Genomic DNA, 26,370 nt, shown 5'->3' on the forward strand with positions numbered 1-26,370 from the left:
GTTTGAGGAGTAGTCTGAGGAGTTTGAGGAGTAGTCTGAGGAGTTTGAGGAGTAGTCTGAGGAGTTTGAGGAGTAGTCTGAGGAGTTTGAGGAGTAGTCTGAGGAGTTTGAGGATAATCTGAGGAGGTTGAGGAGTAGTCTGAGGAGTTTGAGGATAATCTGAGGAGGAGTCTGAGGATTAGACCGAGGAGTAGTCTGAGGAGTTTGAGGATAATCTGAGGAGGAGTTTGAGGAGTAGTCTGAGGAGTTTGAGGATAATCTGAGGAGTTTGAGGATAATCTGAGGAGGTTGAGGAGTAGTCTGAGGAGTTTGAGGATAATCTGAGGAGGAGTCTGAGGATTAGACCGAGGAGTAGTCTGAGGAGTTTGAGGATAATCTGAGGAGGAGTTTGAGGAGGAGTTTGAGGATAATCTGAGGAGGAGTCTGAGGATTAGACTGAGGAGTAGTTTGAGGATAATCTGAGGAGGAATCTGAGGATTAGACCGAGGAGTAGTCTGAGAAGTTTGAGGATAATCTGAGGAGGAGTTTGAGGATTAGACTGAGGAGTTTGAGGATAATCTGAGGAGTTTGAGGATAATCTGAGGAGGTTGAGGAGTAGTCTGAGGAGTTTGAGGATAATCTGAGGAGGAGTCTGAGGATTAGACCGAGGAGTAGTCTGAGGAGTTTGAGGATAATCTGAGGAGGAGTTTGAGGATAATCTGAGGAGTTTGAGGATAATCTGAGGAGGTTGAGGAGTAGTCTGAGGAGTTTGAGGATAATCTGAGGAGGAGTCTGAGGATTAGACCGAGGAGTAGTCTGAGGAGTTTGAGGATAATCTGAGGAGGAGTTTGAGGATAATCTGAGGAGGAGTCTGAGGATTAGACTGAGGAGTAGTTTGAGGATAATCTGAGGAGGTTGAGGAGTAGTCTGAGGAGTTTGAGGATAATCTGAGGAGGAGTCTGAGGATAATCTGAGGAGTAGTTTCAGGAGTAGTCTGAGGATAATCTGAGGAGGAGTTTGAGGATAATCTGAGGAGGAGTCTGAGGATAATCTGAGGAGGAGTCTGAGGATAATCTGAGGAGTAGTTTCAGGAGTAGTCTGAGGACTAGTCTCAGGACTAGTCTGATGAGGAGGACTCTAAGGAGTAGTCTGAAGAGTAGTCTCAGGAGGAAGATCTGAGGAGGAGTCTTATGAGGAAGATCTGAGGAGTAGTCTGATGAGGAGGGGTCTAAGGAGTAGTCTGAGGATGATGAGTAATCTGATAAGGAGTAGTCTGAGGATGATCTGAGGATAACCTGATGACTAGTCTAGGAGTGGTCTAATAAAAATGTAAAATATTTTCAAAGAAAAAATTCTATGAATTTTATATTTTAATTCTTAGCATTATATTGAGTAAAATAAACATAAATATCAAAATTTGAAATTGAACACGCCAAAAAATTGATAATCCACATTCAATATTTTGTAAGTGGCGTACTTTTTGAATACTCGCCATACGCCTTGGAGTTCTCAATTTTGAATTCGCCTTTATTTGGGCGACCTCAGAAAAATACGACATTAAGAAAATATTGTATGAGATTTTAAATTTGAACACGCTCTACCTTAAGGAATTAAATTTATTAAGATATATTTATATATAATAAACGATTACTTAAAAAAAAGTATTTCATCGCTTATGTAAGTTTCAAAAAAATCACGAAAATAAAAAAATCAAGATTAAAATTTTATTTTTAATTTTTGAATTTCTCAAATGGCGAAATTTTTGGGCGAACAAAAAAAATGTACGCCCGGTCAAATGGCGTGTTTAACGCATCCCTATCACTATGCATTAGACACTGTCTGACGATACTGTCATGAAGTTTAGGTTTTTTGTCTTCTATTTTTGATTTTAAATTTTTTTTGGATTTTTGTAAAGTTTTGAGCGGTTGTCAACTAAAAATTAACGATTTTAAATTTTTAAATGCACCATTATTATTTATTATTAATACCCCTTTTAAATATCTCATATTATAATATATTCAATCCCGTAAAATTTATACGTTATTTTGTATTTTTTTTTATAAAAAAATCAAAAACGTTCAGTTCACATTCGGACAAAATCTATTCAATTGTCTTGGATAAATGACAGTTTTCTCTCAAATGTCTTGGATAAAAGACAATTTATTATCAACTGTCTTGGATAAAAAACATTTTTCTCAATATTGTCGGTGGTTTGAGACATCTTTTTCTCAATTCATACTCAATTGTCTAGATTTTCTATAACTTACAATCTACCTTCTAAGCAAAATAGACCCTTCTATGGCCCGTGTGAAGCGTTATTTTAGCGTCGGTTATGCCATACTTGTAGAAGTATCCGAGGGATTCGTACTCGAATTCCTCGTTTACATTCTACAAGTATAGCAAGCCTTAGGGATGCTCATTTTGATGGGTCTAACCGCTTAGACCCATCAATTTTCAATTATATTATATCATTTAAAGAAGCCGGATCAAACAACACAGTTGGACCATAAGAACACCTTGAGTATGATAGACTTTACTCACCACTTTCCATTAAACTCCCCTCACTACTCCTCCACTCTCCTCATCACTAGCCAAATTCCATCAGATCTCCTCCATTCTACACAGATCTCCTCAGATCTCCTCCATTCTACACAGATCTCCTCAGATATCCTCCATTCTACTCAGATCTCCTCAATACCACTCAGATATCCTCCAATCCACTCATTACTTCTCAAATCTCCTCAGTTTCCATCAAGCTCTCCTCATAAGTCTCAGCTTTCTCTCATTCATCAAACCTCTAACCTGATTTCATTTCTCTTAGGCTCTAGTTTTCTCTTCCTTATCATTTTATTGTTTGAATAAAAATTTATTTCTTAATTTTTTAAAAATTTTATGTTTATTTTATATATTCCAAATAAAAACGTTCAAATAGTTCTAATATATCAAACATTAGTGCAATACTTTCTGAATTTTAAATAATTTTTTCAAAATTAAATAGAAATAAGAAAGGAAAAAAAAGGAAAGAAGAAAGAGAAGAGAAAAAGGGAAAGAAGAAAGAGAAGAGGAAGAAAAAAATAGGACATATTTGGAATCTACGCGCTTTTTTTGAATGTTCATATGCGAACGCGGAGCTCAGACCTCTCGCTTCGCTCGAGCCTTCGCTCCGCGTTCGCGCAAAATTTTTCAAGTAAAAATCTACTTTGTCCAGAGGATTATGAAAAAACGTCACTTTTCATATACATACGGATCACAAAGTACATCTTTCAAGTATAAATATCTTCTTAAAGATGGTAAAGAAGTTGAGCTCACTAATCCACTTCCTCCAGGAATGCCCATTCATTTAATTCATAACCAAGTGACAAATGATTCAAATTGCTCCAACAATTCTCAAGCAGAAAATGAGAAAAGAACACTAAAAGATCTTCTTCTATATGGATCAATTGTTGTATGTCCGATTTCAGGAGTCCTCATATACTATTACATGAAGAAGAGAAGACCGATTTTTGCTGAAAGCATTCGCAAATTCACGCTTGCTACATTCGCCACTCTTGGTAGGATTTTTCTACTTGCTTTATTCTAGATATTTTCATAGAAAAATAAACTGTTTGTAATCTAGCTATGTAAATTTAATTTAATTCTTTTTAAAAAATTTAATTTGACATGAAAATTGAACAAACACAATCCACAATTAGCAATTTGGTATGGAAGTTCTCTTTGTTTTTAAATTAAACTAGGTGAAAAAACTAATTTCAAAATAATTCTAAATTCAAGGAAAAAATCCTCAAATATCAAATATCTTATCAACATTTGAATGTTACAAGATGAGTATTTTCCTGACAGCCACATTTGTTCAAAAAAAAAACCTTGGACGAAAAAAAAATTCTTGGCACTTTTGGTATAAGATATTAAAAAAAACTATAGATAGTCGGCTATAATTTGAACACATAATTTTGATTGAATAATTTTGATTAACTTAATATAAATATTAAGTCATCATTGCATTTTAAGGTCATTTTGAATAACAATAATCATGTTTGATACTTATTGATTTATATTAGAGCTGGGAACAGGACAAATTTGCCACACGACACTTTTTTAAAAAAAAATTAATTGAGCGGAGCGATACTCTGCTGCAGGAGCCCCAAGGCTCCCAATCATTACGAAAGGGAGCCTCAGGGCTCCTGAGAATCCATCAGCAGAGGCCTTTTCATTTGGCCTCTGCTGATCAAAGATTCGGCGAAGCCATTCTTCGTCTCAGGAGCCCCAAGGCTCCCAATCATTACGAAAGGGAGCCTCAGGGCTCCTGAGAATCCATCAGCAGAGGCCTTTTCATTTGGCCTCTGCTGATCAAAGATTCGGCGAAGCCATTCTTCGTCTCAGGAGCCCCAAGGCTCCCAATCATTACGAAAGGGAGCCTCAGGGCTCCTGAGAATCCATCAGCAGAGGCCTTTTCATTTGGCCTCTGCTGATCAAAGATTCGGCGAAGCCATTCTTCGTCTCAGGAGCCCCAAGGCTCCCAATCATTACGAAAGGGAGCCTCAGGGCTCCTGAGAATCCATCAGCAGAGGCCTTTTCATTTGGCCTCTGCTGATCAAAGATTCGGCGAAGCCATTCTTCGTCTCAGGAGCCCCAAGGCTCCCAATCATTACGAAAGGGAGCCTCAGGGCTCCTGAGAATCCATCAGCAGAGGCCTTTTCATTTGGCCTCTGCTGATCAAAGATTCGGCGAAGCCATTCTTCGTCTCAGGAGCCCCAAGGCAATCATTACGAAAGGGAGCCTCAGGGCTCCTGAGAATCCATCAGCAGAGGCCTTTTCATTTGGCCTCTGCTGATCAAAGATTCGGCGAAGCCATTCTTCGTCTCAGGAGCCCCAAGGCTCCCAATCATTACGAAAGGGAGCCTCAGGGCTCCTGAGAATCCATCAGCAGAGGCCTTTTCATTTGGCCTCTGCTGATCAAAGATTCGGCGAAGCCATTCTTCGTCTCAGGAGCCCCAAGGCTCCCAATCATTACGAAAGGGAGCCTCAGGGCTCCTGAGAAACCTCTTTGAGAAGGTTTTCTTAAAGAAAACCTTCTCAAGATGATGATTGTCAGCATTCACTCAAAATCTACCAAGAGTTTCAAAGTTTCAAATCTATCCGAAATGAAGCTTTGAATCTCTTGTATATCTAATTGTAGAGGTACCTTTTCAAAATGTCTTCTATTGATTAAATTTAATCAGTAAAAGTCATTTTGAAAAGGTACATCTCTATAATTGCTATTGAGCATTCACTCTTGGAACTTTGGAGCTCTTGTGTAGTGCATGAAAACTCCAAGATTCTAGCATAAAACATATATCATAGACATAATTTCTTCAAATATAATTTAAGGTTATTTTAAAAAACTAGAAAAGCGTAATTTAAGGTTATTGAAAAAGTGACAGTTGGCAAATTTGTCCCGCACTCTATTAGAGCTAAATGTTGTTTGAGCATAAAATATATTGAGGATGTTAATATCATTAAAGAACTGATAGATAGTAGAACATCATTAGCAAGAAAAATTGAATGCCGCAATAAAATCAGCCGAATTCATAATTAAGCTAAAATGATACAAGAACTGATAACAAAAATGTTTTAATGTCATACAGCAAAGCATGTTGATGACAAATTATGAGGTTACGTTATAAACGTCGCGCAGAAATTATGAAGAAAAAGCTCATAGCTTTTCATCGATTTGAAAAGGAATGTCAAAAAAGCGGGAGATGAAGAAATCTGAATTAGCCTAATGCAAAAATAATAAAAAAAAAACAGGAAAATATGATAATTGGTGTCAAAAGTTGAGATTATTTTTTGAATGTATTCAAAAAATTTAACATAATAAAATTGTATTTTACTTTGACCACTGTATAATAAAAATAAGAATGTCAAAAAAAAAATTATCGGAAAAAATAAACGCCATAAGCATTCGAACAGCTTCCTAAAATACTCATCAGGATAAACGTGCTCTATACAATTATTCTCTCTTGACATCATTCAAAAATTGATATGGATTTTATATTAGTTTCAAAGATCTGAAAAATTTATGTTGGTCAACATTTAGAATTTGGTTTTAAAATGGAATTAAGCAAGTTGAGGTAAAAATTCACTTTTCTTTTCAATTTTACTTTCATTTTGAAATGTAATATATTTATTAATTCTCTTGTAAATCCATTTGAAGTATTAATTGAATGTATCTATTTACTATTCAATTTTTCTTCTGAATTTGACACACTTTTCAAAAAAAATCTTATCTAAATTTCAAAATCCTATTTTGTTGCATGTCATCAGTTTATTTGGTATTTTTGTTCAGTTAATGATTTGAATGCTCTCAAATTGAAATCAAAGCAAAAAATTATCAAAAAATTTTACAATGAGATCATCTTATGTACTTTCATCGCCCAAACCTCGAAAAATTATAAGATATAATTCTTCCAAGAACATAACTGGATTCCCTCTTCATAAGGATCGTATTTCCACCTTCTCTTATACTCCTTCCAAATTAACTCGCAATCTTATTTCAAGTGAGCAGTTTAAAATCGAGCCAATTGTGTACAATGTAGAGTTTCTTCAGTCATGGAGCTCTACTTCAGAAATCAGCTGCTCATCTGTGTGGTTTTTAGATGAGCAAAGATTTAGAATTCAGCCAATGCTCATAAAGTCAAACTATCCAATTGATCAGGATATGCTCAATAAAGTATCAGATAATACTTTAATCAAAACGCAATCAATTAACGGTCTAAAGTACACTTATGGTGAAAAAAAGTATGAGAATCTAATTCTGACTTTTTACTTCACACCATTTGCAGAGCCAAGGTTTTGTCGCGTTTGGAACTCTCCATCCACATCCGCATCATCAGTGAAGAGATTTAAGATTTCTTTGGGTTATACCGAGATTGTACAAGGAGAAGTTCCTCAAGACTATGGAACGGAAGTTTCTCTTATCCATTACAGACCAATGAGCTTAAGATCAAAGCTTCAAATATCTCAGGTCTTCATTGATTATTATAGGACGCCCGTTATAGACAAGTATGGAGCTGTTCCATTGATCAAGCACGATTCAATTGTTTTTGAATTCTTAAAAAACTACGGCGCGGATAAAATGTTCGGTTTGAACGGCATCGAATTATTCGACAAGAATTTAGAGCTCATTCCACCATCAGATATAAGTGAAATATATTTAGAAGGTACTATTAACTTTACAAATCCACTTACACTTGTAAATCGTGATGAAAAAACAGGTGAATTTTCCAATCCTTTCATGATGGAAGTTCTGAAATCCGATATTTGTCCAAAAATCAGGATTGAGTTTAAGGAACCAAAGGTCATTAGCTTTGTTAGATTCTTCAATGCAAAAATTGCTGGATACAATAACATTGGAATTAAAATATGCAGAATTAAGATTGACGAGAATAATTCCTTTGTTATCAAATTTGGCAAGTCCGAAGTAGTTGAAACTGCATTGAATGATCTCTCAGCCATCAAAAGACAAATCAAAATATAATTTTATTATGTTTGTTTTTGAATTAAATATGAATAATGTTTGTTTATTGAAATTGCTATATATTTAATGATAGGCAATTACAATAGATGAATCGTTCAAATATTAATATGTCTATCAATCATTATGAATGTTTGAATAGTGAAAAGTATGTTAATCGTAAAATAATTATTAGGTGTGAAGACAGCAATGCATAGAATGTAATTTTAATATTAGATTTGAATCAGAATTCAAAAATATAATCAATTTAAATAGTTAAAACAAGGAAAATGTTTTATAATATCACATAACATTCATCACATAAGCTGAGAATGTGATATTTATCACAATATTGTTTTGAATATATTTGGAAAAATAAAATGAATATGAATAAAACCTTGTACATTTAATTATCAATAAAAATATGAGCATCTTTAGTAATTTGATTTCATCTATTAGTTTAATTTAGGATGAATATTTCACTTTTTATCATAGTTATACAAGTTTTTCGTTTATTTTTTTTATTAAATTTTTAAATCCTCATTATTTAATAAGGGTAATACTTTCTTTAGTGGACAAGAATTAATTTCCAGCTAAATTAAATAAAATTCAACAAAAAACCCGAATTTTATTTTCTATCCAAACATATAATTTACATTTGCATAACAAATATCATCGCAAATTCGTGAGAAAATCATGGTTTGCTTAGTTCATTCAATAATTGATATGGATCAATTGATTGTTTTAAACAAGAAAATATAAATTATTGGACAAGCATCATATGATTGTAAATGACAAACAAGAGTCATATGATTTTTATATTAATTAGTTCTTGTTTATCATTATTACTCATCTTTTTTAAAAATTAATCGTTAATGCAGGTAAAGAGTTAAAAACAAATCCGATCAGTTAGTATCAAACAAAGTATACATACGTTTATGTAATTCGATAGAGTATATTACAAACAAAATAAACAATTTAAAAATTAACTTTCATCAATTGATGGAACGAACCTCTTCTATTTCCTTGTCCTGCAACTCTAACCATATTAGAAGGCAACAAACCAGCCAAAGGATTAGGCTTCTTTTCTCCAAGCAATGGAGGAAGCATTGTTAAAGGGTTCTCGGATGTAGACATTCTTCGTGGCGGAATTGCGGCAGCATCTGATGGAGCCCTGCGTCTAACATTAACTAAATTAGCAAGTCTTGGAGAAGGAGTATTTGTTCTCAACGGTTTGACAATTGAATCTATAATTGTTTTCATAGGAGTACGATGGTCCTCACATGAGTGAGTACTTACCAAGGTATTTGCACGATTGTGAACTATTTGTTCGGTGTCAATCCTTTTCTCGGGTGATAAAACAAGCAAAGATGCAGCAATATCGCGAATTTCTGGAGGTAAAATACCAAAGTTGATTGGTCCTCCAGTTTGAATTGTTTTTAGCATGACCACAACATTATTCATACTCCAAGGAAGTTGCTTTGTAACCATAAACCACAAGAGAACACCAAGACTCCACATATCTGACTTTTGACCAGGAAACATCCCTTCACTAAGATATTCTGGAGCTAAAAAACCAACTTCGAGTGGATTTGTGCGATGCAATGTAGCATTGAATTGACGTGGTGGCGGGTAAATATCTGTAATGAATGCAATAGTTCCGTTTTCCATGAAAACGTTACTCGGTTTAATGAATATAGGTGTAATTTTTCTTTTATGTAAATGCCGATAAAGACGAACAAGAACTTTCCATTGAGCAGTAGCAACGTTGATATTAGTCGAACAGTTTGTGATATATGATGCGAGATCGAGTCCCTCGAAAAATGGACGCAAGGCATAAATGTATTTTTCTTCATCGTAGTAATAATGATAAGGAAGGAAGCAGGATTCTTTAACCTTTCTTGTCATTCGAATAATTTGAATGAAATTATCAACATCTGCTTCATCTCCAATTGATGATTTGAGAAAGCTTTTGCAAATAAAGTTAACACCGGTATCCTCTTTTTTCAACAAATAACTTGGGCCGAGAAATCCACTGTTTAGGTTTTTAAGAAATATAAAACCTGGTGGGATAAATTGCTCAGTCATTTTGAAAAAATAATCTCTAAAAATCGTTATTGAAATTTATAAAAATGATACATTTTTGCGTGCATATGAAATAAAGATGTTTTACTAAGGGTTTCGTTTTGCGAAAAAACGTACAATACGCAATTTCGCTAAAAAAACATTTAGCTAGCAATTTCGACCTTTGACTCAAGACGTCACTTTTTTAATTTTGCGGTATCATATTTTTGGAAAATCTTTATGAATATTATATAAAAAGTCTCTTTAATATCTATATTTCATATTTTTATCGATTTTTAAAGTTTTTGCGAAAAGTATTCAATTATTTTTGCTATTTGGTCGGGTAAATGTTAGATTTGCGACATTTTCTGATATGATATTCAGATTCTACGTTGATAATAATGCTTATAGAACCCTCTTGCTATTGTGTCAAAATTGCGAAACCGATAGCAAAAATATCTCGCAATATCAAAATTGAGATATTGAGTGAATTATGCATTATAGAGATTAAAAATCTGATTTATGAAAACATCTCATCAGTTTCTAGCTAATTCAAAAATCTTTACTATCTTATTCGATTAAAATGAAAAGGGAATAGTTTCATTATGCTTTAAATGACAGCCTTATAATATAATCATAGTTTTCGCTCAATATGCAGCATTTTTTTTTCGAAATCTATGGTCAATGTCCTAAATACTGATTGCTTTGCATTCATATCTCTTACATTTTCTATACCCACATCACTATTCATTGCTATTCCTATCTTTTTCATTTTTGTTTGTTTCTCATAATTTCTCAAAAAACATGATAACTTGATATTTGTAAATATCATACTTTATAACGTAAATAAGAACTTGACCTATTAAGAAAAGCAGTAATGAAAAGAAAATCTGAAATTCATAAAAATTACAAGTTTCTGATGACAATTAGCTTAATTAAACCAGGTACAAGATTATATAATTGTATTTTCTATCCAATTATCCATATAATATCTTATCCAGAAAAAATAACTTGATCAATACCAAATGATTTTTTAACTAGTAAATAAAGTATTTTCTTTACACACACATTGTATATCATAGTTTTTTTTTTGGTTTCGCAAAACATCCAAAAACAAATATGCTATAAAAGTGACAAATTTAGCAAAACGAAACCCTTAATGTGATAGTTAAAGGAAATTGATTTAAAATATGAAATTATAGACTGATCATTTGAATAAAAACTAAAATAACTTTCACAATAATTTCTATTGAATTGAAATTGGTTAATAGAAGCTTTCAAATTTATTATTGCTTTTGAAAATCGAATTATTTTATTTTGTATATTGATAAAATAATCAAATTTAAAATAGTTATAAGCGAAATAGAATTGAATGCTAATAAAGTTCTATCGTTTTATAGCTTATTGAAAAATGAATAAAAGAACCCCATAAAGTCTGCTTTATAGCGTAAGCTATTGATAAATATCAATTAATGAATTTGAAAAGAATTTTATTTTAAACGATAAAGAAGATATATGGCATGATTGTGGTATTAATTATCATTGGAATAATTGAATATGATAAATTCAATTATTCAGAAAATGTATTTGAATTTTATATTGATCATTATCTCTTTTTATTATATCTAATTAATTTTACTAACATGAAATTTTGAATGATAAAACAAAGTTTATAATTTTGATGCCACATTAACTAATATTATAAACCAGATTTTTATTTTTCAATTCTTCGTATTCAAAAATTCAATCAATATTCAAATTCAATAATTTTATTTCTATTGAGTAATTTAGCATATCGAATGATGATCTGCACATCAAACAAAATCTGAATTGAGAGATAAATCAAGACGATAAAATTAATGAATCAACGTTTGAAACTCGAATTTTTGTAAAACTTAAGGGTTTCGTTTTGCTAAATTTGTCACTTTTATAGCATATTTGTTTTTGGATGTTTTGCGAAACCAAAAAAAACTATGATATACAATGTGTGTGTAAAGAAAATACTTTATTTACTAGTTAAAAAATCATTTGGTATTGATCAAGTTATTTTTTCTGGATAAGATATTATATGGATAATTGGATAGAAAATACAATTATATAATCTTGTACCTGGTTTAATTAAGCTAATTGTCATCAGAAACTTGTAATTTTTATGAATTTCAGATTTTCTTTTCATTACTGCTTTTCTTAATAGGTCAAGTTCTTATTTACGTTATAAAGTATGATATTTACAAATATCAAGTTATCATGTTTTTTGAGAAATTATGAGAAACAAACAAAAATGAAAAAGATAGGAATAGCAATGAATAGTGATGTGGGTATAGAAAATGTAAGAGATATGAATGCAAAGCAATCAGTATTTAGGACATTGACCATAGATTTCGAAAAAAAAATGCTGCATATTGAGCGAAAACTATGATTATATTATAAGGCTGTCATTTAAAGCATAATGAAACTATTCCCTTTTCATTTTAATCGAATAAGATAGTAAAGATTTTTGAATTAGCTAGAAACTGATGAGATGTTTTCATAAATCAGATTTTTAATCTCTATAATGCATAATTCACTCAATATCTCAATTTTGATATTGCGAGATATTTTTGCTATCGGTTTCGCAATTTTGACACAATAGCAAGAGGGTTCTATAAGCATTATTATCAACGTAGAATCTGAATATCATATCAGAAAATGTCGCAAATCTAACATTTACCCGACCAAATAGCAAAAATAATTGAATACTTTTCGCAAAAACTTTAAAAATCGATAAAAATATGAAATATAGATATTAAAGAGACTTTTTATATAATATTCATAAAGATTTTCCAAAAATATGATACCGCAAAATTAAAAAAGTGACGTCTTGAGTCAAAGGTCGAAATTGCTAGCTAAATGTTTTTTTAGCGAAATTGCGTATTGTACGTTTTTTTCGCAAAACAAAACCCTTAATCACATTTTACTATTTTTACTTTTCATTTTCAATTTGAATTCATGAATCAATTGTGATTTTTTTTTGAATTTTCTATTTAGGATGGGACATTTTACTTCTTTTGCTAAATACTCTAAAGTTTCATCTTTCATCCTCCTATTGTTCGAGGTCATACAAGTCCCCAGTTTGGTTCGAATAAGGTTCAGTATCAATTTTTATTTTCTAAAAAGTGCCAAATGAGTATTGAACTTTTTTTGGATAACTCTGCCAGAATTGCCATTGATCTATACGGCAGAGGAGAAAAATGCTCATTTACATATAATAATCAAATATTAACTGTTGATAAAGGACTGTTATTGCTTTTATCTCCTACCTTTGAAATTACAAATGAACTTTCAATAACAATGTTTGATTTTAAACCAGAGAAAAACAGAATTCAAAAGCTATTTCAATTAGCAGAAACAGACTCAATCATTATCGATAAAGTTGATATTAATTTCTATTTAGCTTTATTATTTAAATTTGGTAATACAGATCCCCGTGAACCATTATTTAAAAACCTCGAACTTCCTACATACTCATCAAATTATCTAGTCATGTTAAAAGGAAATCTTGAACGTGTTAATCTTCTCAATTTATTAACAAATGAAGAATTACTTAATTTACCGAATATAGACCAAGTTTTCAGCCTTCTTTCCATTGAAAAAAAGGTTTTCTTATCAAAAGATCTTTACTTTACAGAAATCTACAGAGATTACGCCTTCAATCTAATATTACACATAAAATTTGAAGATCCTCCTACCGAAATACCTAAATATTTAAAGTTTTTAAGATCAGATCATATGGCTTACGTTAAAGAGAATATTATATATAAATTTAAAATAATTGAAGTGAATTATAACAATGATAAGTTTGATGGCGTTATTAAACGTCTTCTTTCTCAAGCAGAAAAAGAACACAACAATTTTCATCAGTATTTCGAAATTCAAGCTCGCGATTATCAGCATTTTGCAGAATTTGTAATCACACCAAATACAGAAGAAAGTTGGATATCAAAAGATTCGCCAGGGGCTTGGATTTGCTTTAAATTTAAGACAATAAAGTTACATGTAACAGGATACTCTATTAAAACGTATTCTAGCGAGAAGAACAACGGACATATTCGTTCTTGGGCTCTTGAAGGTTCTGAAGACGATGGATTAACTTTTGAAACAATTGATTCAGTAAATAATAATTCCGACCTAAATGGAAAAAGTAGAGAAGCATATTTTCCAGTTCCAGCCACTACTGTTAAAAAATACTATTCCTATGTTAGAATTAAATCAACAACATGTACCCACAGCTCATACAACATTGTACACATATGCCGTCTAGAATTATTCGGTGAATATAAACCATTTACACTACTAAATTAGTTCTTGTATGTTTAATTTTAATTTTCTACTTTTTTTTTGAATAAATATCCAAACCGGTACTTGAATATCATCTTTAATTCAAACTTTAGACAACATATTCACCAAGTCTTCTGTTTTAATCAATATTTTGAATAATTTATATTGAAATAATTGGTCATTTTGTAAAAATCAAAGAAATTTCTGATTGGTACGCAAAGTTAATTTGATTAGCAAATTTTCAGGATATTTACATAACAGAGAGAGTTTAAAATTTTTTTGTTCAAAATTTCTCGTTTAAAATGTCAATTGTTTTTCATTCCAATGCCTCAAATTTCGATAGAAAAGACAGTGAGAGCGCAAGTTCCTCCATTTCTCATGTGTCAATTCCAGAATCTATCAATATTTCGCAAAGATCAAATTTAGATTCGAGTTTTCAACTTCCAATTTTAGAATCAAATAGCAGTAGTTCATCAAAATCACAGAAAAATAACGATTTAAACAATTTACAATTGATGACTATTGATGAATCATTTAGTTCAGATGATTTAGTGGATTCTAAAACAAAAACTAGCAAAAAAACTTCAAAATCGCCATTGGAATCCCCAAATTCAGTTACTTCTCTCACCAATCCATATACAAAATCTCAAGAAATTGATAATATTTCAATTCCTAGCGTGAAAAGCTTAAGGCCAAAGAAGCGAATTAGAAAGTCCAAAGCTTCTACAGGACCTATTTCTAATTCTAAAACACCTTCTCAATATAACGATCCTTTTGTTTCAATTGACTCTTTTGTCGAAGATGATGACAAGAAATCAGTTAAATCAACAAAATCTAGCAGATCTAAGAAACAAAAATTACCACCTCCACCAAAATATATTAAAGAAGATGCAAATTTGGACAGAGATATTTTTGAATTTGATATTACGAAATCATCTACTGTTGCTGTTAACGATTACCAACCAGCACTTAGTGTAGCATCTCATAATAGCTTACAAAACGAAAAAGGACTACTTTCATCAGGTTTGGAATTAGATATGACGGGAGATGAGCAAAGTAAGGGGACTCAATCATTTGTCAAGTCATATCTCGGAAATATAAAACAAAAGGCAAAAAATAATCAAAAAGATACGAAAAAATTTAACGACGATAATCCAAATCTTCCGCCAACGACATTCGATAACGATGAAATTTTAGAGGAACCTAAACGATTAAGACCACAAAAATCCCGACCTTCGAAGACATCTCAACTTAAATCTCGAGTTTCTTTCTACAGTGGTCAAGAAACACCGGAACAAAATGAAACTCAGTCTCTTAGAACTCGTAAGAGAAGTAGAAAACCTACAGATAACGATTTTGAAGCAAGTTCAGAATTGAAATCAATTAATCGTAACAAAACTAAAAATACTGATGATAATTATAACTCTACATTAACATCCCGAGCAAATCCTTCGAAATCAAAAACAGATACAAATAATACTCAATCAACTTTGCCTTCGAAACTAGAAAAGTCACGAGAAACATCAAAACCAGATTCAAAAACTTCATTACGATCATTGATCGACTCAAAATTAGGGGAAGATAATTTTGATGCAGAATCTGAACTAAACACAAGAGGAACTAGATCTAAAAATATATCAACACCAGGTACTTCTCCAGATTCCCTTAAATCACAACAAAAACCTTCGTCTTCAACAAAAGCTGAAAAAGATACGACAGATTTGAAATCACTAGCGGTACAAGATCGACGAAAATCATCAGTAATAGATGATGGTAGCTTGGAAACTAAAGCTAGTCCACAAAATCAGAGAGATTTAAATTTAGATGCTTCATCAGAGCTAAGATCAAGACTAAATTCATTAAAAGCTAAACAGAAATACACTGATACAAATACAATTAACATTTCTTCACAACAAGGACCAAGTATCCAATCATATCAAACTTCAACTTCATCAATTAACACAAATGCTAAACCAAACGCTAATTTACCGGAATCATATGATGCAGGATCCGAAATCAATACGAAATACGAGAAATCTTCTCCGAAATCTAATTATTCTAATTCGACATTGCATTCTTTACCACAAAACAGATCATTTAAGTCAAATGAATCAACAATGAACCTAACTACACAAGTAAGATCCGAAAAGTCACCAGAAACAGAAGAAGCGTCTTCATTATTTACAAAACTCGATAAAAAGTCAACTTCCAAACTAAATGAAAGCAACTTTGATGCAGGAAGCGAACTAAATTCACGTCTATTGAACACAAGCTATTCAAAAGATACTAAAAATGATGATTCTTTGTTTACTTTACAAAAACCGCCGGCCGGAAAGACAACACATACAAAAGGCGAAACACTTGAATCAGATTCATCGGAAGACTCAGATTTAGTTACAAACGATAAACTCACTTCAACAAGTGAAATGAACATTGACAATGATTTAGATGATGTTGATTCATTGGATTCCATTTCATTCGAAACTAATCCAGATACAGATTCAATACATCAACGAACACATGAGTCATCAACAGTGTTTACAGAGGATAGCTCAAAGAAATCATCACTTTACACATTTAATACTTTCAAGAAACAAAATACAGATAATTCTTTGGCTGGTTCTGAGAAAGATTCTTTACAAACAAAAGTAACAACAGAAATATCAATTTCTGAACCATCGGAAACATTGACAACCATCAAACTATCACCTGTTAAATCATCCACATATAACAATTATGATGAAAACACAGATATAAATTCAAAAATTTACAGAAAATCAAAAGAAAATGATGAAAATAATGATGAAGAAAATTCGGATTCTTTGTTTACAAAAGATGCTCAAAAACGTGACTTAAATGAAGAATCAAGTAAATCATTGAATTCAAACAAATTCAAAGAGAAACAGAAAAGAATGGAGCAATTAATGAGTGAATTGTTGGAATCAATAGATACACAAGAGCCAACACAAACTAAAAAGAATACTTATTCAATTGTTCAAGACACTATTTCTGTTAATTCTGAAATGAAATCGAAGAAATTGTCACAAGAATCTTCATCAGAAGGTGAAAATTCAATGAATTCCAAGTTTGATAGTTATAAAATTGTTTCTTCTGATTCATATTACGAACCAACAGATTCATTAGAAACACATTTCAAGAACAAAAACAAAAAGGATTCAACTGTTGACACGAAAGAAGAGTTAAATACAAATATTGATGAAACAAGATCAACGAAATCAAAGTCTACATTGACATTTGATGTTTCAATCAATTCCAAATTAAATGAGAAATCACAAAACAAAGAAATGAGTTCCCAGAAAACAATAAACAGTTTGTTGACAAATGAACAATCAGAGAATACTTTTGAAGTAACAGAAGAAGACGATGAATCATTAGTTTCTCAAAGAAGGAAAAAGAAACTCAAATCAGAAACGGAAACATTCGATATTTCAACAAATATTTCTTCAAAATCTTCTCTTTCTGATTCAGAATCATATGATTTAACTTTGAATTCTTTGAATAACATGAAATCTGATGTTTCTGATTCTAAATCAAAGAGTGATTCTGATTCCAAATCAATGCTAACTAACATGAGTAGTGAATATGAGAGTTTGGATATGGTAATATCAGAAAGTTCTATGTCATCAAAGAAAGACAAAAAGAAGAAGAAAGAAGAAGAATCTTCTGATTTCGATTTGTCAACATTTATTTCTGAAGATGATGAATCAAAATCTAAATCATCTACAAGTGAAGGAATGACAATTAACTCTCAAAGATTCTCTAAAAATGATAAGACACAGACAAAAGATTCTCAATCTAAATCTCTTTCTATGCTCACTCATTCAACAGATAGTTATGAATCATCTTCTGTTGACATGTCAAATTCTTCAATTGTTTCATTGAGAAAGAACAAAAAGAAAAGAGTTTCTCATGAGTCATCAATTAATATATCAACACAAAATGACTCTTCACAATCGGAGAAAACAAATACATCATCAACTAATGATACAATTAACTCTAATCTGTTTAATAATAAACAGAAATCGGTGAGATCAACACAGACATCTGAAAAAGCAACGAATTCGATGTCAACAAATCAACCAAGTGAATATGACAGCCAATCTGTTTCATTCACTAATTCATCAATGATATCTTTAAGCCACAAGAAGAAGAGGAAGCGGGATTCAGATACTTCTTCATTGGATGTTTCAACACATACATCTAATTGGAATGAAAATATTTCTTCTGGAACAATTACTGTTGACACAATTAATTCTGAATTAAACAAAGCAGATAAATCAAAATCAAAGTCAACAGAAACAAACGAAGAAACACTTAAAACTGGAGAATATTCATCTGAATACTCTGATTCTATATCTATTGATACAGACTCATTGTCATCACAGAAAATTAAACCAAAGAAAAAGAATTTGTCATCGAAATCCGAAATCACTGAAACAGAGATGAAAAGTGACAATTCACTTTGGGAATCCGTTTCAGTTAAAGATGTTATGAGTTCTGTTCCGGAAACATTGAATTCTGAAGGTCACCATGCTGCCAAATCAAGAGACCTTTCAATATCTAATAACAATTCTTCCAAAGAAAGTTCAATGAAGACAGTTTCTGAACAAGATTCAGAAACTTCTTCAAGAGATACGGAAAGTTTCAGTATCAGTTTAGATTCAAATGCTCCTATAATGAGAAGAACAAAGAAGAAAGCTGTGGAAGCTCCAGAATCATCAATAGAAATAGAATCAACTAATTCCCAATGGGATCCAACACAAACATTCACTCTTTCTAATGAGAAATCAGATACTTTGAATTCTTTGAACGAAAAAGGTGACCAATCTGATCCAAATGAGTTCACATTAGTTTCCCATAAATCTCTACAAGAAAGAGCATTAAGTACAATAGATACAGACTCTATAACATTTGATGATGACAGTGAAGAACTCAACAGTCAAATGAGAAAGAGAAAAGTTAAGAAGGATGATGACACAGAAATTTCTGATTCAACAATTTCCAAAGATTTGATATCGAAACGTAATTATTTCGAAGAAAATGCTGATAAATCAGAATCAGACATTGTTTCATTGACAATTAACTCAAAGAACGAAGAACAAGAAACATCAGAAATCACAGAAAACGCTCCATCAATTTATGAAAAAATGAATCAAATTGGAATTGAATCGAGTTTAGTTTTGTCTAATTCTGAGTTCTTGAATTCAGATTATAGGAATCTTGAAACAGAAACAGAACCTTTGGACTTCTCTGATTCAGAATCAATCAATTCCGAATACAAGAGAAGAAAAGAGCCAAGAAAACAACTTGACATGGCTTCTTCTATTCCTGAAACATTGACATCAGAACCATTATTCCAATCAAGCGAATGGAAAGTTGATTCTGATTATATTTCAGAGAAAGAAGATAAAAGATTTGATGACAACTATGTTTATGTTGATAGAACATACAGATACAATCCAAGTCCAATGGAAATCAAGTTCTATCAAAGAGTACAAGCGGAATCAATGCAATCAAGAAGAGGTTTGGATTTCTTCTTTTCGGATTCAGAAACTCTTGAAGATGCTGATCGTAAAAGATCCGAATCTTCTTCAAGTATTTCGATGTTGACATTAAACACAATGGATAACAGTGAAGATTTGAATTCATCAACAATTAAATCCATCAAAAGTTACAAAGAAAACAAAAACCAACCTAAAGTTGACAGTGAAACTGAAACTGATTTAGATAAGTCATATGATATCAATTCAAAATTAAACCAAGAATCAGAATCGACAACAGAATCAAATGTTAAATCACTACAGACAGATTTCAACAAAGAACCATTCAGACATAATATTTCTGAGTCAACAGCATCATCATTCCAAACTGACCATAAAATGGATGAACCCGTTTCTTATGGTTCATTTTTGGATGACATTTATACAAAGGCAAATTTGAAGGATAAAAGTGACACAATTGCTTCAGAAAAATCCATTGTTACAAAGACACCTACAGAACAATATGAATTGACTTCAAGTTCAATGATGAAAGACTTGAATTCTAATAAACTCAATCCAGTCAACAAAAACCTTCAGACGAGAGAAATAGAAGAAACAACAGATGATGACCAAACAGTTATAACTGCAGAACCTTCATCGGAATCAACACCAAAATCAAGTGTTACTTTCCAGTTGAATTCAGTTTTTGAGATGAATTCATCATCAGTAAAAGAAGAATCAACTGAAATCACTATCAGATCAAAAGAAGATGATTTAGATTTCGGAATACCGAGTTCCGAAATAGAATTACAATCAATAAATGTCAACAAAGAAGATAAATTTAATACAACTGAAGAAATTTCGAAACAAAAAGTGACAACTGATAAAGAAAACACACAAGATGAAGATTTCACATTGTTATCACCTGAGACAGAAACATTTAATCCTAAATATATGTCAGATAATGGATTATCATCAATCAGAACTGAAAAGCCTAAAAAAGAAAAAGTTTTGGTTTACAAAGAAAGAGATATGAATTCTTCAAATTTCAGTCTTCCAAAAGATTCAATGGTTGATTCTTATTCGGTCTCAACAAACACTGAAATCCTTTCTAACGAGCAGATTCTATTCCCACTATCAAGAAGACCAGCAAGTGCAATATATGAACAATCAACAGATACAATTGACATCAGATCTGAACAACCAAAGAATAGAAACAAGAGCGAAAACAGTACTTCAATTAAGTTGACGACAGATACATTCATAAGTACTTCCACTGATTCTAAAACAATGCAGTATAATTCTTCACTTATGTCGAGAGTTAATTCTGAACAAAAAGCAAGATCTAAATTCTTACAAAATATGTCTTCTTCTGATTCAGAAACAGATTCATTATCAACCAACAATGAAGAAGAAGAATTTGATGTAGAATCAAGACAAAAATCTTTGATTTCTCTTTCAAACAAAAAGTTTGTAAGTTCTGAATCAAACATTAAATCAGAATTAACAACACAAACATCACAATCATATATAGAATCAGATGATGATTTGTGTTCATTAGTTTCAGATGAAAACTTGCCAAAAGACAGAGAAATTTCTCTTTCTACATCTAAAACACAAACAATTTCTGTTAAAACTAGAAATCCAACATCAGAGTCAAGTATTTCTGACATTAATTCACTTACAACAGCTAAAATCACTCAAAAAGAAACAATTGTATCTGATGATATCAATTCTTTAGAAACTATTACTTCAACTGATCAACAACAAAACGAAATAAGTGATCAATCTAAAACACTTAAATCAGAACACTTAAATGCTAGAAAAGATTTAAGTTCATCATCAAAAGAAACTTCATCAAAATCAATTGAAACAAATTTTGGAATTGAAGAGATTAAAGCAAGAGATGTTGTTCTAAATGAAGACGAATTGACACTTGAAGAAGCAAGTGAAAGAACAATTAAATCAAGAGATTTGGTTTTCTCACAGAAAAGTGACAACATCATCACTTCATCTCAAACAACTACATCGAATTCTTTAACGAAGAATTCATTGATGACAAAGAAATTCAGTTCTGATTCAGAAACAAATGATGAAGACACAAAAATTTCGATCAAATCGATAATTTCAACAAGAAAACACAAATACTTGAATGATGATGAAGATGAATTAAGTTCTCTTGCGACAGAAGAAGATGGCATTAAACAGAATGATGCAATGTATTCAGAAGCACTTAAATCTCTTCATTCCAAGTCATTGGCTGCTTTTGAGAAACTGAATTCTTCATCTACTTCTAAATCTAATATGTCTGAAATTGAAACACAAACAACTTTTGATTCCGATAAATCAACAGAGGAAACCAAGAGTGATATCAATACAATAGTTTCAGCAAAGAAATATGTTCCTGATAGTGAAACTGGTTCTGATTCCATACAAACAAATAATAAACAAAAGATTGAATCAGAAAGTGACTCAAAATTAAACAAATCTTTAGTTTCTCGTAAAACAATGGCGAATTTCGATTCTGATTCTTCATCAGATACAGATTCTGAATTAGCGTCATCGACAAAAAGCAACAACTCTGTTAATGAAGAATCCAAATCAATAGAAACAGTTCAAGAACGTCATATCCCAGTTGAATCAAATTCAAGTTCTATTTCTATGAAAGAAAAAGAAGAAAAGATGTTATCAGCAGAAAGTGACAATGTATTAAACAAATCTTTAGTTTCTCGTAAAACAATGGCCAATTTCGATTCTGATTCCTCATCAGATACAGATTCGGAACTAGAATCATCAACTAAAAGTGATATATCTGTTAATGAGGATTCAAAATCAATAGAAACTGTTCAAGAGCGTCAAATTCCAGTTGAATCAAATTCAAGTTCTATTTCTATGAAAGAAAAGGAAGATGAAAATTTGTCAACTGAAAAATTGACAAATAATTCACTTCAATCAAAGATTTCTGAACTAAAAACACAAACAAATGATGAGACAGAAACAACAGTTGATACAAATACAATGGATATCAAAGATGTGTCAGAATATGAAGATAAAAGTGAGATTAGAACACAGATTTCGGAGAAGAAATTTGTTTCTGATTCACAGGTTGAAAATGAAGTTTCAATTAAATCTAAATCTGACTCAATTGTTTCTGAAATTTCTGACATTAAATCAGTACAATCAAATCATCAGACAAAACAAGATGATTCTTCAGAAACAACAAAAACTAATAGTGAGTTACAGTCACAAACAATATTAACAGATAAAACTGTTCCTGAAACAACAAACTCCGAATTATTCTCAGATAAATTCAACTCTAAAACTGATTCAATTTCAAACAATGATAGTCTAAAAAGTGACAAATTTAGAGATGATAGTGATGATGAATCCACAAGAGTTACAATTGTTTCACAACATAAATCCAAATATTTGATTTCTACATCATCTTCTTCATCAGATATAGATGATGAAATCCGATCACAAAGTGAAGAAAATTCTGCTTCAGAACAACAAAAATTAACAGAAATTAATTCTCAAATTGAAGAAAGATGCATCAAAGAGTCACAAAGTAACTCTTCTTCATTCATTTCCAAACCTATTTCTACAACAACATCTTCAAATGTTTCAAACAAATCTCTTTTATCTCAAAAACCAAGAATTGTTGCAAACTTTGAAAGTTCTGATTCCGAATCTGAAGAAGAACAAATTAAATCAAATTCATTTGTTCCAAATCAGATCTCTTCAGAAACTATGGATAAAGAAATCAACTCAGTTGTTGAAAGAAAAATTGATGCTGATTCAGAAACAGGATCAAATTCAATAAATACAAAGAAAGATGAAGAAGAAAATGAAAGTGTTTCATATCAATCAAAATCATTAGTTTCAAAACACAGATCTAAATATTTATCTTATTCTTCATCTGATGAAGAAGAAATTCAGTCACAAAGTGATTCTAAGTCATATTCAGAAGTTGTAGATAACGAAGAAGTTAATTCCAAAGAAATTAAACAAGTTCCAAGAGAGTTATCAATTGTTTCAAACAAATCAATTAAATCCAAACTTAACTTTGATTCCGATGAAAATGATTTAACAGAAAATTCATCTATTAAATCAGAAGATGTTTCTCAAAATGATGAAGAGGAAGACATTTCAACCAAATCCATTTCTTCACATATTTCTAAGTATCTTGATAATGATGATGAAAATGTTGATTCAAATGATAAAATTAGCTCCAAAAAAGAAGAAAAAATTGGAAAATTGGAATCAATTCCTGTTTCAGAAACTTTAAATACAAGAGAAGAATCTGATTCTAAATCAGAAGATGATGAAATTGTTAAATCAAGATCAATTTCATCGAAGTATTTCGTTCATTCAGAGAAAGAAGATGATAATGATTATGAAGAAGAAATAGCTTCAAAACAACAGACAGATGTCTCAAATGATTACTCCAAATCTAAAGAAATTGATTCTAAAATGGAAAAACACAATATAAGTGACACAAATCCTGATTCAAACTCAATCAATATGAAACAAAATGAACCAATACAAACATCAGAAACTGAAGAATCAAAATCAATTTCATCAAAGGAATCAAATCAATCTAGATCAGAAATAGGAACAATAAGCAGTTTAATAACAAGTGAATCCGGCAAATCAATACAAGAAGATACTGATGATGAGTTTTTATCAGTTTCATCGCAGTCCAAACATACATCAAAATATTTAGTCGGAGACGACGATGAAGAACAAGATAAGTTTAAAGATATAGAAGTATCTGAGTCGTCTAAGTCAAGAACAAAGAATAAATATGATGTGGAATCAGATGATGATAGTTCTTATGAGTCAGAAGAGATCTCGTTATCAGATAGCGAAGAAGAAGATAAAAATGATTCGAATTCAGAGCCAATAGTTGCTAATACAATAGAACCAGGAGATGAATCAAGTATGGCATTTGAAAGCGATCTACCAAACAAAAAGACTTAATTAATATTAATTTGTTATTTTATTTTGTTATTTAATAAAACGTTTTGTATGATATAGAATCCAAATAATTTATTTTCTCATAAGAAAAATTTCATCATAATTTCAACACCTTTGCATTTGATGTTACTGATGAGAGTTTTTATGAGAATTTTTATGTTTAAATAGAGTTTTCTTCGTTAGATAACCAAAAGACAGTTGAATGTAAGACCATCATTATATTTTGTAAGATTTTTGGAAGGATTTTATTCTTGTTTTGAATTGAGGGACTCCATATCAAGCTCAATAGCATTGAATTGAATATATATTGGATTAGAGATACGCTATTTTATATTCTCTCGATTGAAATATCAGCTTAGAAAGCTCATTAAAGCTTCTAAAACATGACAAAATTTGGTATATTTTCAATGATATAAATCAATTCAATAATTTTACTGAACCTATCGAAAATGATAAACTAGTATTTACATGTATCCAATAGTTCACCTTTCATCTCATTTAAAATTTTGAAAATTTTTTTGTCATGTTTGTGATGTCATAAAAAAAGGTGGTAAAATTTTACTTATCAAAAGTGCCATGATCAAAATTTTGCCAAAAAAAAGTCGAGTTCCGAAGAGCATGTCAATGAAAATGAATGTTATATTAACGACATTACGCCAATTGAAATATTCAAGTACCCTAGCCAAGCTTCAAAATTGATTTGGGAGGTCAATTCTAGAATTATTAAACAAATATCTGCACAAATTATAGAATTTATTAAAACAAACAAAATCTCTATCGAAATGGCGCTCTATTTGATTGATATTTTTTCACAAATTCGTGAAAAAGATATTAATTTATATACAGAACTTTATCAAATGCTATCAAAGGAATTTTCGTTTATCTACAAACCGAAAAATTTGAAATTAGAAATCATGCTACATTTTAAAGATCTCAATTTATACCCAACAAATTCTCCATTATATTATATTGCATGGGATAACGTTGATGAACTTAAGTGTAAGTTTCCAAATCTTGAATTTGATAAGAAAATTGACGATGAAATCACTCCACTTGAATGTGCTATTAAATATGGATCGGAGTTATGCTTCAATTACTTGCGAAATTTAGGAGCTGAATACACCAAACGCTCTGAGGAATATGCTGTTAAAAGTGGAAATATAAACATTTTTATGCAAATGATAGAAGACGGTTACTCATTTGATAAAATGATTAATACAGCAGCCGATTTTCGAAACCTGGATATTGTTGAGTACCTTAGATCAAATTTAAACCAAACTTTAGATTCAATTGCAGAATGCATGTATTTTGGAAACTATGATGCTGTTTCGTATTTCCTTTCTAATGGAGGAAATATTAACGATGTTTACATTTTGTTTTTATATATATCTTTCTTTTTTTATACGCTATTCTTTTTCTTATCATATTAATCATTTTTTATAGTATAATCTTTCTTTTCGTATCTATCATTCTTATATAGCTTTCTTTTAACATCAATTCCATCTATGCATATAGTATGCAAACACGCATGATATATGGAGTAGCTCTTTATCTGGCTAAAAATCCTATTATTTGAAAATTCGCATTGTCGTCTAAAACCGCCAGACGACAATAATAATACCCCTTTATTGTTTCTTTATGAAATTCCCTTTCTTTTCATATTTATCATTGTTTTATAATACTCCCTTTCTTTTCATAATTATCATTGTTTTATTACATTCTCATTCATATTATATTTATCATTGTTTTATGAAATTCCCTTTCTTTTCATATTTATCATTGTTTTATGAAATTCCCTTTCTTTTCATATTTATCATTGCTTTATGAAATTCTCTTGATATTAATAAATGCCCTCTTAGTTCTGCTATCTATTCGAATTCAATAGAAATTGTCAAATTTTTAGTTGAACATGGTGCTGATATTGACAAAATACTTATTCTTTATCTTTTTATTTTAATCATTTTATTATAAAATTCTTTTGCATTTCATATTTATCAATATTTGACAGTATTCAAATTCATTTCATATTTATCATTG

At 31.0% G+C, this 26,370-nt stretch overlaps 6 protein-coding genes across 6 annotated transcripts, besides 1 other annotated feature; 5 read left to right on the top strand and 1 right to left on the bottom strand.

Annotated features, from left to right (window-relative positions):
- Positions 1–2,293: 2,293 nt before the first annotated feature.
- TVAGG3_0703470 (uncharacterized protein) lies at positions 2,294–2,841 on the top strand (the record flags this gene model as incomplete). The annotated part of the gene is made up of 1 exon (XM_001324770.1): positions 2,503–2,841. One exon carries the CDS (start codon positions 2,503–2,505, stop codon positions 2,839–2,841), a length of 339 nt encoding a protein of 112 aa, XP_001324805.1.
- A 247-nt stretch (positions 2,842–3,088) lies between these two features.
- On the top strand, positions 3,089–3,867 carry TVAGG3_0703480 (uncharacterized protein; the record flags this gene model as incomplete). Its single annotated transcript, XM_001324769.2, has 1 exon — positions 3,089–3,559. One exon carries the CDS (start codon positions 3,089–3,091, stop codon positions 3,557–3,559), a length of 471 nt encoding a protein of 156 aa, XP_001324804.1.
- A 174-nt stretch (positions 3,868–4,041) lies between these two features.
- Positions 4,042–5,421: a mobile genetic element.
- A 930-nt stretch (positions 5,422–6,351) lies between these two features.
- On the top strand, positions 6,352–8,080 carry TVAGG3_0703500 (uncharacterized protein; the record flags this gene model as incomplete). Its single annotated transcript, XM_001324768.1, has 1 exon — positions 6,365–7,495. The coding sequence occupies one exon, from the start codon at positions 6,365–6,367 to the stop codon at positions 7,493–7,495; it is 1,131 nt and encodes a 376-aa protein (XP_001324803.1).
- Positions 8,081–8,213: 133 nt separating this feature from the next.
- TVAGG3_0703510 (protein serine/threonine kinase protein) lies at positions 8,214–9,565 on the bottom strand (the record flags this gene model as incomplete). Its single annotated transcript, XM_001324767.1, has 1 exon — positions 8,450–9,559. One exon carries the CDS (start codon positions 9,557–9,559, stop codon positions 8,450–8,452), a length of 1,110 nt encoding a protein of 369 aa, XP_001324802.1.
- A 3,132-nt stretch (positions 9,566–12,697) lies between these two features.
- On the top strand, positions 12,698–13,930 carry TVAGG3_0703520 (protein ubiquitination; the record flags this gene model as incomplete). Its single annotated transcript, XM_001324766.1, has 1 exon — positions 12,698–13,876. One exon carries the CDS (start codon positions 12,698–12,700, stop codon positions 13,874–13,876), a length of 1,179 nt encoding a protein of 392 aa, XP_001324801.1.
- A 437-nt stretch (positions 13,931–14,367) lies between these two features.
- Positions 14,368–24,404, top strand: TVAGG3_0703530 (uncharacterized protein; the record flags this gene model as incomplete). The annotated part of the gene is made up of 1 exon (XM_001324765.2): positions 14,368–24,336. One exon carries the CDS (start codon positions 14,368–14,370, stop codon positions 24,334–24,336), a length of 9,969 nt encoding a protein of 3,322 aa, XP_001324800.1.
- Positions 24,405–26,370: the final 1,966 nt, after the last annotated feature.

The sequence above is a fragment of the Trichomonas vaginalis genome, chromosome III (genome assembly GCF_026262505.1).
Source record: "Trichomonas vaginalis G3 chromosome III, whole genome shotgun sequence".
In the NCBI taxonomy this organism is placed as follows: Eukaryota; Parabasalia; order Trichomonadida; family Trichomonadidae; genus Trichomonas; species Trichomonas vaginalis.